Below are 12,289 nucleotides of genomic sequence, written 5' to 3' on the forward strand. Positions count from 1 at the left end.
AATTTATATCTTATCTCAAAGCAATGGTGAACCCATCCTCATGAAATCCTGGATTAGCCTCGTCGCTACTATGGCTAATGCGGCGCCGATCACATGCAACCAGGGGGATTTAGCGCGAGGTATATGGGGGTTAAACCCCATGTATTTGTTCGGATCTTGTATTTGTATTGAAAAATTCGGTAAATATATATCAAATACGACTTTTAACCCACAAGATAACCATTCTCTTTATATTTTTTAATTGATATGGGTTGGAACCCACAAGCATCAAATCCTAAATCCGCCTCTGCATGCAACATGGTTTACGATAGCACGAAATCGTGCCTTGGTTACGTGTTGCTCCGTGGAAGGATAACGAATGTTGCAGTGGGGTTAAATCTAGTATGGCTAGGGCGACAACAACCTCAGACCGCCAGATTATTTGTTCATGCATGAAGGACCTTGCCTCAGCCTCAGGCGCCACTAAAGAACAAGTCAACCGTACCGCTAATATCCATGAGCAATGTGGTGCCCACGTTCCTTTCAAAATTAGAAAGGATGTTGACTGTTCAAAGGTGATTTGAAGAAAAGAGGTTGATATATGAAGAAAAAAAAGGTGACTTATTAGGTCACTCTTTATATAAAAACCCAAATAATGTTTTCCTTGTTATGGTTTATGTTCAAATAAAGTATATTTGAGGGAATCACCCCAAATAAATTATGCTATGTAGTTTAATATTATCCTTATGAAGAATAAAAGGGAACTTCTATGGTCGTATCTATGAGAACTTTTACATTTTTTAAACTCCATCTGAGACAAAAAAAAAACAAAGAAAAAATTGGTCCAATGTGTAACGTGGCAACTAGTGAACCGAAGAATTCTTCGACGCGTATCCTTATTAATCTTCGAATCATACACCATATGACTTTTCTCTTTAGTATAAATGATTATCTTGGCAAGTTCTGCAGAGTGGTGGTTAAGACGAACTATGTTATATGGGGCGAAGTGTCGGCCAGTCAAATACTCTCATGTTCAGCTGATGAAGATGGCGGAAATGAGGATGTGGCGGTGGATGTGTGGGCATACAAGGAGAGATAGAATAAGAAATGAAGATATCTGAGATAAGGTGGGGGTGACCTCGGTGGAGGACAAGATGAGGGAAGCGAGGTTGAGATGGTTCGGGCATGTGAAGAGAAAATGCACAGATGTCCCAGTGCGAGGTTGTAATAGCTTGGCTATGAATGGCTTCAGGAGAGGTAGAAGTAGTTTGAAGAAATACTGGGGAAGGGTGATTAGACAGGACAAGTGCAATTGCTGCTTACCGAGGACATGACCTTAAATAGGAGATAGTGGAGGACACAGATTAGGATTAAAGGTTAGTAAATAGTAGAGCGTTGTCTCGCTTTTCCTTCCTTACTAGTGGACGTAGTATTTCTTATCCATTGATTTCTCTTACTATCAACCGTCTATTACCATTCGCTTAGCGTACTGTTTTGTTGTAGTTACTGCTCCTTTTTCCTTTTTAACCTGCTTTATTTTTGCTTTCTCCTGAGTAAAGTTTCTATCGAAAACACTCTCCCTACCTCCCAAGATAGGGGTAAGGTTTGCCCAGTCGCCTGACTTAAACCTATTTTGGTAATCAAACCCAAAAGATTAAGTTTGCTTTACATGAGAAAAAGAAAAGCTTTTAGAATGTGTCTTACAGCATGCAATAAGATTTCTATTGTCAATGAAAATTTTAAATTTATGTCAATTCTTTTCTAAACGGACTAATTAGGTGCCACATAAAATTTGTATGGAGGGAGCATATTAGCGCTACCCGCAGTCCCTAAAAGTAGCATATTGCTTACCAATTGATGTCTCACTGGTTCTTTTTTTTTTTTTTTTTAATATTACATAGGAGGTAGGTGAAGGGGAAAAGGGAGAGGGATTATAACGTGGGGATTCGAACTCTCACAAACCTTAAGCTCATTTGTTCTATGAATTCAAAAAGGTCATAATAGGAGAAAGACAATAATGACCCTCAATAGATATGGGAAACACTGTTGAAATATATCATTAACCCACATGACCAGAGTTATGACCTTTTAAGGTTTCCAACATAGAAGCATAAATTTGGAGATGAACATCTCCACCCGGGCAGAGTACCTATATGGACTTTCATTAATAGTACCTCAAAAAGAAAAAGTACAAGTAAAGAGGATAAAACCTTACCTACGAATCTAGTTGCAGCAATAAATCAGGCCAAGAATACAAAATCAACATTGGGCAATGTACTCTAGCCAGTAGCTAGCGAAGGATTCGCTTCTCAATAGGACATTACATGAACTTCTATTACAATAGTTCGACCATGAAAACATCACTTCTCCTCAAAAAGGTCCACGAGCAGCATCTATACAAAGGTCAAGCACTTATACGCGCGTATCAAGCATTTGTGCCCGGATCACTGATCACACCTAGGAAATCATCCTTTATCGTACCAATACAGAACTGAAATAGTACATGGGAAACCAACATGTTAGAGAGCTAACAAAGAATCGATGTGATGCAAGTAAATAAAAAATCTTCGAGATCTTATTTTTGCTTGAAACTATCTTCGGGGCCTGTGCTTGTATATCCTTGATAAAAAAGTTGCAGTCCCTTTCTTGATACACCCTTTTGGTCATTTCCCAATCACAAAGTGTTGCCACTATATGTTCCAATTTTGTCCACCCACCCCAAACCTATGTTGCTCGGATATGGGTGAGGGTATTCGACACGCGTGCTGATCTAGAAGTCGAATTCATCATCACATAAATCTTAGAATTTGGGGACGATCGACACTGCTTTTTTTGTTGAAAAGATAACTTCTATTTTTAAGCAACAATGCAATTAGCTCCATTTCTATATAATTAAGTTAAATGACTAATTATTATTATGTAACTATGACTTGATTATTTAATTTTTAAATAATCAAATATTCACGGTTTCTAGTTACTACTCAACTTAATTGACGAGTGTGGGATATGGTTTGACTTTTTGAGGATCCGATACCAATGCGGAGGCAGTTTCGGAGGATCCGAGCAACATATCCTCCACCAAAGGAGGAGGGAGAAGAAGAAAGAGACTGACTACCATAATAGTAGACAAAAGTAACATTCCCTCGTATCTCAAATTCACCAAGATATTCCCTCTTCTCCACCCTTCCCCACTTCAGGTCCTTCTCCTGTCACATTAGTTTTATCCTAGCCACTTAATGTTCCTTAATAGAAAAACCCCATTTGATCCCAAAGAAAGAAAACATGGATTCACTAACTAACAATATATGTGCAAATGACTAGCTACTCGTTGAAATCAAAAGTGGGAAATCAGCTTTTGTCACCTAATGTGGGCAAACTTTGTACATAGTGAGTAAGACTGTTATCAAAATTTCAGGGCAACAGGTTTTTAGGATATTTCACAAAAATAAAAGGAGAGCTGTTGACATACAATTTCTGTGGCATCAACACGTGTTCCAATAATCTTCAATCTAACTTCACTTTCCTTCTGAATCTTAACCTGCAAAAGATGAATAAATCAAACTACTGAATTACATCTACAAGCTAAAAACAATTCAAAAGGACGAGGTAAAGTAAGCAAAGCAAATAAACGTTACATACTGAGCCATCTGAAGTTGTATAATTTGGCACATCTCCTGACTGGAACTCCATGTCATCTGGTATCAACTGTTGGAAATCCAAGGTAGTCGAACACAAACAGATGTGAGAGAAGGGCCTGTATAAGCTTCTACATGCATCAAATAGTGTGCATATTAGCACAGTCTGGGAGTTCTTAAACTTCTCACTTGGATATTTTGGTCTAGGAACCAAAGAGTTCTGCAATTTTTTGTTCGGTGAACAGATTCAACTGACCTCATCGTGTTCAACCACATTATAAAACAGTGGAGTAACTTGCATATTAGTGAATTATTTTCTTTGTTCACAGCCTCAAGTCAGAGAAAAAGTGAGATCAGATGCACTGGAGAGAAACTCAATGACTTGGAACATGGAATCACAGAACGCAAAGGCCTGATGGATTAGCAATGCTTTTCTTTAATTGCTTAGATATTCTTAGCAAGAGCATGAAATATTTTAACTTTGAACAAGGGAGCTTCGTCAAGATTTGATTTTTGAGTGGCACTTATGCATTATCTCTAATAAAAGGAGCTTACGGTCAAAGAGTTCAGTACAAGTAATCTGGTTGGCTATAAAATTTTATCTGGTCGGTGGATTTACAAGATAATTCCAAGGTGCCATAACTTAAAAAGAGGCTCTTGATCAGACAATGTCTGTCATGCCTGGCTGCACAAGTAGCTAGGGACCAAGGAGAGGTTATCGTTTTGGGGCCAGAATTCATAAGGAACCTTGAAGACTAGGACATAGATGAGCAACATTAGTTACTAATCACTTTAAGGAAATATCAGACTTTAAAACAACAAATCTAGTGGGCGGCATTTACAAAAATAATAGTGCCATAATTTCTACTGGAATTTTTTTTATTAGATCGTCTTCCTGAAAACCTGTCTACTATAACTAATTAGAGGGCAAGACATTAATCTTATCTTCTTTCGAGAATGAAAGAGGGCAAGACATTAATCTTTGGGACCTAAATTTCACAAGGAATCTTTAGGGCTAGAAGGTTATCTGTATCAGTAATGACTAAGCATCCTAATTTGAGGAAATACCAAGGACTTGTAGAACAATTATACTAGTTGGTGCAGTGCCCGAACTTCTACCAAAAAATGGTTGGTCATCAGACCATCTCTCGCATGCCTGCTTGTATTAATAGCGACAAGCCAAAGAACAGTAATCTTTTGGGACCCAAATTTTACGACCTATAAGATTAGGAGGTAGACGCGTGGCAAGAACTACTGGCTTTAAAAAAAATAGAGCTTGGACTTAACTCAATGCTAAACCTAGCTTATGAATGTCCAAGATCATAAAAAGAGACTATAGCCTTGTACCCTCAAACCAATGTCGGATTAAAACGCCCCTTGACAACCAAGGCTGGACATATGGACGTGATAAAGATTTAATCCTATCAATCTGCTCAGCATGAGGTGGGTGATATCTAAGATAGAGGGGCAAGTTATCCAAGAAGTAAATGCAAAAAGATAAAAAGGGTGAAACAATCTTTTCGCATAGCAGTTGTTCATATTGTTTACTTTTTATATGGCATATGGATTTCACCATCATGCCAATAAACTGATTTTCTTATCTGGAAAAAAGAAATACTAAAATAGAGACAGACTGGATTGAAATTAATTAGAAAGCTGGCATCCTCAATTTTGTCATCTACTATCCAATAGTATCATGCAACACTTGACTGCATAAGATCTACTTTCTTTTCTTTGTTGGTTCGTAAACTCAGTATGAAGTATGAATGTATTCTATGACTATAACTATCCCCAACAGAGGCTCACATTTCCCACTTTCTTTCTTTATAACTATGGTGTCCAGGCCAGCTTATGCACACCCCGACTATTTCATCAGGTACCTGCTATCTTCCACTAGTAGAGTTATCGGGTAACTCTTCCCACTAAGGCATAGGCAGATGAGAAGAAATCACTCAGTGTTTCTTGCAGATTTTTGGTCTCTACAGGGATTTGAACTCTGGTCTCAAAGGCCTGTATCCACTTCATTGACCGTTAGACCATACCCTTATCCTCTGTCGGGATTCCCACCACCACTACTGACTACACGCAGACACCTCTTAAATAATCTAGGCATCACTGAAGTTCACTTAAGGTGACAAACTCAATATAGTTCAATTCTAAAAATGTCTAACATGAGTGCCATGAACAATTTGATCCTAAGCATAACTCTTAAGAACTATTTATTATTAGGCAGATAAACTACCCACCTTCGAATTCTGGATTCCTCCTTCATTCTTTTATTGGAATTAACACATTAGAAAACAGAATAACTAGTTGGATTATCAGGGTTCTTATAGTAATGAACCTCGGATTTTGCATCACCAAAGGGGTTTCCAAAATCAAAGCAAAATAAACACAAAAAGAAAATGTAGAGACGTTTATCAAGATTGAACAAAAACAACTTTGAAGAATCAATAATTTAACTTTCTAAAAGAAGCTGATATTCATGCTTTTTGCAATAGAAAAACATTCAAAATGAATTGCAATTTTTACCGGTACATTTCATTATCATATTAAATTCCCATGTTTCAAATTGACTCGTGCAAACATACATAGAGCTGGGTATGAGCTTGTAATATGCCACACTAAGAAAATATAAAGCAGGTATGCGAATGAACAACATTATGTTGGTCTAAATATTAAAATATGGAGATCAAACTCACATGATTTGAAACAAAAATCTGCACAGGCCCAGCTTCAGCAAAAAATCCCATCTGCAACATTCCACACAGGTAAAATATCATAGATAGAGGGGGGAAAATAACTAACTTCAAACCCGTCAATCAATCAATCAACTACACCTCAATCCGGAGGGGTCTGCTATATATATGAATCTTCTATGTCCATTCTGGTAAATTAGGCCCACTGCATTCCTAACTGATAGTAATTAATTTATCTTGTAAACCAAATTAGGGGTTCTCTAACAAGATTAACATCAATGCAATGAAAATTCTTGCCTTGGGAAATGTCCCATATGCAATATTCCATGATCATAAAATATCCATTGGTCAATAAATCATTCAACCACCTCAGTCCCAAACTAGTTAGAGTCGGATAAATGATTGTCTGCATCCATCTCGCACTATTCCACCCCAATCCCCTTTTCTCTCTCTACATTAAACCCCTTATAAAGGATACCTCTTTCCATTTTTTTCTACTAAAAATCCATCCTTAGATTATAAAAAAAAAAAAAAAAAGAGAGAGAGAAGACCCTCCTTTACCCCATAAAAATGACATTCATTTCTCTTTATTTGCAATGTCTTTTTTTAAACTAGAGATTTACATACATTAAATGCGTTTATATACATAAGAGGACTTGTTTTGAGGGTGAGAGTGTATTAAAGACACGAGCTCTTTAAGGTCTTCCAATGGCACCATAATTACATTCATTTCTCTGATTCAGCATTGACATAATTGTCTGCATCCATTTCGCAATATTCTCAAGCCAGCTTATTGGCTATAGATAAATCATGACCAACTTTAATGCAATTTTATTTTACCTTGCAAAAGTCCCATGTGCAATATTTCACGATGATAAAAGTATCTATAGGTCAACCTATCGATCTATCACTCATAAAATGTCTATATGCCTATCAATCAAATCGAAATCGAAATCTCAAACTAGTCGAAATCGACTATTTAATTCATCAACATAAGATCCGCTCTATTCGAGCCCATTTACTCCGAGCTATTTATTACTCCCTCTATTTCAATTTGTTTGTTTTACTTTCCTTTTTAGTCTGTTCCAAAAAGAATGTCTCTTTCCTAATTTGACAACTTTTTAATTCCAACACCCCACATGGAATGTTTAAGACCACAAGATTAAAGGGCTTTTGGTACATTATACTGTACATATCTTTAGTTTAACACCACAAAATTCAAAAGTCTTCGTGCCACCAAAATAAGACACAAAAATTGAAACGGAGGGAATATGAGTTACATGAATCATAACCAGTTTTAATGCAATGAAAAATTTCTTACCTTGTTAACCATGGTAATAACAGCTTCCAAAATCTCACCTTTGAAAGGTCGAAACACAACACATTGGTACTTCACTGGAAAAGTAACAAAACCTGTTCCATCACGAATTAAACCTTTTCCAACGCTTTCAATCCCAGTAATGGCCACTATGAAACCGTGTCGACCACTGAAGAACCACAAAATCTTAAACACATCAATATTAAACGAAATTTAACATTAAAGCAAGAAGGAAATTGAGAAATTCAATATACTAGAGATGCTGGAATAAAGAGAGATTAAAAATATTGAAACTCTACCATTGTGCCAATGCTCACCCTCCCACAATAAAAGCACATACTAGAGCTAATTCTCAACAATTGACTTACCATTACCAATAAAAATATAGTCTTTACCACACAAAGAAGATAAACCCAAGAAATTAATACCCATTACTAGTCTAGTTTGAAACCTATAAAATAAAAGATGCGACAATTGACTACTCAATGTTACCAGTAAAAATTTAATCTTTACCAGAAAACAAGATAAACCTAACAATTTCACACCCTACAACTAACAACACTTTCGACTAAAAATCTAGTCCCTTTGTCCCAATTAATGTGATACAGTTCGGATTTTGAAATTCAAACTTCTTTACTTTTGACAGTGAATTCGGACATACAATCTTCAAGTTTTTTTTTAAATAATTACATATTTAGAAACTACATTAAAAGTACTACACATCACAATAATTAATAATTTAACATACTTAAAGGGCATATGAATAAATTGCAATCAAAAAAATTCTTGTTTTGACTCTCGAAATCCAAATTGTATCCCATAAATTGGGACAGAGGGAATAATAATTACCATGAAAACTAGGTGGAAAAAAGCCTAAAATTTAACTCTCATTATTAGTTTATACCTAATATTGCAAATTAAACCCTTTGTCAACGCTTTCAATCTCAGTAATCGCCACTGTGAAACCGTGTCGACCACTGAAACATTAACATTAATGAAATGATTTATAGCCACACAAATATTTAGACACAAATTTCAGAAGTCTACCTTTCGGTGCCACATAAATTGGGACGGACGGAGTAATTCATTTGTCAAGATCAATTTTTAACATGAATATTGTTTAGAGCAATCTTAAACAACAATTAAATGAAATTTAACATTAAAGCAAGAGAAAAAATGAGAAACTTGATGTGAATTAGGGTTAAAAGGAAACCTGGAAGTGCCTTCGACATCTTTCATGAGTTTGGAAATGAGTTTATCACGAAGGTTACGACCAAAGTGACGTGGATGAAGTTGCATATTTCTCTCTAATACTATGTGGAAAAACATGCTTTCTTTGCTTTAGATTTATAATTGAGAAAGCGAGTGACAGAAAGGGGAGATGCAAAGAATGTCTGGGAAAATAGAAGTGGAAGGAAATGTAGCTGATGGAGAGAGACTATATTGGGCCAGGTTATGTTTGAACCCTATCAACAATTGGCACAAGTAGCCTATTTTAAGGGGTCATTTGCACTTTTGTACCTGTTTTGTGCTGGTCTTTAATATTTTTCCCTCAAGGCAAACAATTTTTTCACTAAAGATAAAAGCTCGGAATTTAGGGTTGCTTATCGAGCGGTTCAATTTAATTTTTGGATTTAACTATTCGCCTTATCGGTTATCGATTTTTTAATACAGTCAAACCGCTCTATAACGACATCCTTATAAACAACACCTCACTATAACATCCAAGTTTTTCTCGGAACTTACCCTACCTTGGAAGGTAGAGAGGTTGTTTCCGATAGACCCTCGGGTCAAGGAAAAGCATATCAAAGCAGATCGAAATAGGAAATAGGCAAAGAACTATAAAAGCAAGACAGAGCATTCTGAAGAAAAAAGGAACAGTAACTAAAACAGAATAATAAGATAATCAAAGTACAAGAAACAACATATAGTAACTGTAATCAAAGGACGGGAAACTATAAGAGAAAGACTACGACTACTAGTATGGAAGGACAACCGAGACAACGCTCTAATACCTACTAGCCTTCTACCCTAATATGTGTCCTCCACAGCCTCCTACCTAAGGTCATATCTTCGATAAGCTGCAACTGCGTCATGTCATGTCTAATCACCTCTCCCCATGCTTCTCTGACCTACCTCTACCTCTCCTGAAACCATCCACAATCAACCTCTCACACCTCCTCACAGGGTGTCCGTGCATCTTCTCTTCACATGCCCGAACCATCTCAGTCTCGCTTCCCGCATCTTGTCCTCCATTGAGGCCACTCCCACCTTGTCTCGAATATCTTCATTTCTAATCCGATCTCTCCTGGTATGCCCACACATCCATCGCAACATCCACATTTCCGCGACTCTCATCTTTTATACGTGAGAGTTCTTAACAAGCCAACACTCCACCCTGTACAACATAGTCTGTCGGATCACCACTCTGCAGAACTTGCCTTTAAGTTTTGGTGGCACCTTCTTATCACACAAGACTCCCAAAAACTACCACAAAAACTAGGTGGAAAAATCGGCTATCGATTTTTTAATACAGTCAAACCGCTCTATAACGACCTCCTTATAAACAACACCTCACTACAACATCCAAGTTTTTCTCGGAACTTACCCCTACCTTGGGAGGTAAAGAGGTTGTTTCCGATAGACCCTCGGGTCAAGGAAAAGCAGATCGAAATAGGAAATAGGCAAAGAACTATAAAAGCAAGACAGAGCATTCTGAAGAAAAAAGGAACAAAGAACTAAAACAGAATAATAAGATAATCAAAGTACAAAAAATAACATATAGTAACTGTAATCAAAGGACGGGAAACTATAAGAATAAGAGAAAGACTACTACTGCTAGTATGGTAGGACAACCGAGACAACGCTCTAATACCTACTAACCTTCTACTTTATGTCCTCCATAGCTTCCTATCTAAGGTCATGTCTTCGATAAGCTACAATTGTGTCATTTTTATGTCTAATCACCTCTCCCCGATACTTCTTTAGCCTACCTTTACCTCTCCTGAACCCATCCACAGTCAACATCTCACACCTCCGCACTAGGGCGTCCGTGCATCACCTCTTCACATGCCCGAACCATCTCAATCTCGCTTCCCGCATCTTGTCCTCCACTGAGGCCACTCCCACCTTGTCCCGCATACCTTCATTTCTAATCCTATCTCTCCTAGTGTGCCCACACATTCATCGCAGCATCCTCATTTCCGCGACTCTCATCTTCTATACGTGGGAGTTCTTAACAAGCCAACACTGCACCCCATACAACATAGTCAATCAGATCACCACTCTGCAGAACTTGCCTTTTTAGTTTTGGTGGCACCTTCTTATCACACAAGACTCTGGAAAACTACCACGACAACTAGGCGGAAAAAAGGTCAAAACTTTAACTCTCATTATACTTTATACCAAACATTTCAAATTCTTATTGCAAATTAAACCCTTTGCCAACTATTTCAATCCCAATAATCACCTCTACGAAACCGTGTCGTCCACTAAAACATCAATTTTAAACGAAGTTTAACACTAATGAAATGATTTACAGCGACACAAATATCTAAGATTTCTTCCTTTAGGTGCCACATAAATTGGGACGTGTAATTCATTTGTCAACATAAATATAGTTTAGAGCAATCTTAAACATCAACTTTAATGTTAAAGCAAGAGGAAAAAAAAAAGAAAAAGAAATGAAGTGTGAATTAGGGTTTTGTTTATAGGGAAACGTGCCTGCAAGTGCCTTCGACATCTTTCATGAGTTTGGAGACAAGTTTATCACGTAGGTCACGACCGAAGTGACGAGGATGAAGTTGCATGTTTCTCTCCAATACTATGTGGAAAAACATCTTTGTTTTGTTTTTTTCCGATTTAGAAGTCAGAAACTTATATAAGTTGTTGAACCAAAAAGAGATGCAGAAAAAATAGAAGTATAGTGTAGCTGATGAAGAGAGACTATATTGGGCCGGGTATGTCTCAACCCTGTTAACAATTGGACCAAGTGTGTACAAATAGCCTTTTTTATGCATTTATTTTGCACGGATTGACCCTCAAAGACTGTGGACTTTAATTTTTGACACTCAATTGCTGGTCTTTAATTTTTGGCCATCACTTAAAAAGTGGCCGAAAATACCCCGAGGTTCTAGATTCGAACTCCGACAGCCAAAAAATTGCAAAGCAAGGTTTCGCGAAAATTCTGCCTTATAAGGCAGAATTTATATGCCTTCAGGCAAATTGAGTCTTAAGGCCTCACTTTTGCCCAAATATGCCTAATTTTGATTCGAAATTCTGCCTTGCAAAATTTATATTTTTCTTTACTGAGCTGGGGTTCGATTGCTAAAGGCAAAAATTAAAGACCACCCCTGAATAAGGGCAATCGCAAATTGTCCTTTTTTTATGAGCGTAGTTTAAAGACGAAAAAATTGCACGCTTATCCTTCAAATGAGCTGGTCTTTAATTTTGCCTTTAGCAATCGAACTTATGCCTGTGGGACATAAATTCGGCAAAATTCATGTACGGCATAACTTATGAGATATTATAATGTGGAAATATAAATTTATGGAAAAAGTTATTTGACTTGAGAGGCAAAAATTAAAGACCAACACACCAAATAGGGACAGCCAATGACCCCAACTTAAAACATTCAATTTCAAAAAAATATTTTAATG

The 12,289-nt window shown here is 37.0% G+C and overlaps 1 protein-coding gene across 2 annotated transcripts; it reads right to left on the reverse strand.

Annotated features, from left to right (window-relative positions):
* Positions 1 to 2,009: 2,009 nt before the first annotated feature.
* LOC132050434 (DNA-directed RNA polymerase II subunit RPB7) lies at positions 2,010 to 11,526 on the reverse strand. Of its 2 annotated transcripts, none has more exons than XM_059441675.1 (6): positions 11,355 to 11,526; positions 7,635 to 7,800; positions 6,317 to 6,367; positions 3,619 to 3,684; positions 3,449 to 3,517; positions 2,010 to 2,470 (listed from the first exon to the last, which is right to left on the reverse strand). In XM_059441675.1, the coding sequence occupies exons 1-6, from the start codon at positions 11,468 to 11,470 to the stop codon at positions 2,405 to 2,407; spliced, it is 534 nt and encodes a 177-aa protein (XP_059297658.1). In that variant the 5' UTR covers positions 11,471 to 11,526; the 3' UTR covers positions 2,010 to 2,404. The 2 variants fall into 2 exon arrangements, with proteins under 2 accessions (XP_059297658.1, XP_059297659.1); XM_059441676.1 differs by lacking the exon at positions 11,355 to 11,526 and adding an exon at positions 8,845 to 9,045.
* Between the last annotated feature and the right edge of the window lie 763 nt (positions 11,527 to 12,289).

The sequence above is a fragment of the Lycium ferocissimum genome, chromosome 3, assembly GCF_029784015.1.
Source record: "Lycium ferocissimum isolate CSIRO_LF1 chromosome 3, AGI_CSIRO_Lferr_CH_V1, whole genome shotgun sequence".
In the NCBI taxonomy this organism is placed as follows: Eukaryota; Viridiplantae; Streptophyta; class Magnoliopsida; order Solanales; family Solanaceae; genus Lycium; species Lycium ferocissimum.

Bases quoted from the DNA above. Each gene is read 5' to 3' on its own strand.
- LOC132050434 (XM_059441675.1), bottom strand. From the start codon at position 11,470: ATGTTTTTCCACATAGTATTGGAGAGAAACATGCAACTTCATCCTCGT. The intron at 6,368-7,634 runs GTAAGAAATTTT...GGAATGTTGCAG, and splicing joins TTATTACCATGGTTAACAAG to ATGGGATTTTTTGCTGAAGC. The intron at 2,471-3,448 runs GTATGTCAACAG...GTACTATTTCAG, and splicing joins GTGTTGATGCCACAGAAATT to TTCTGTATTGGTACGATAAA.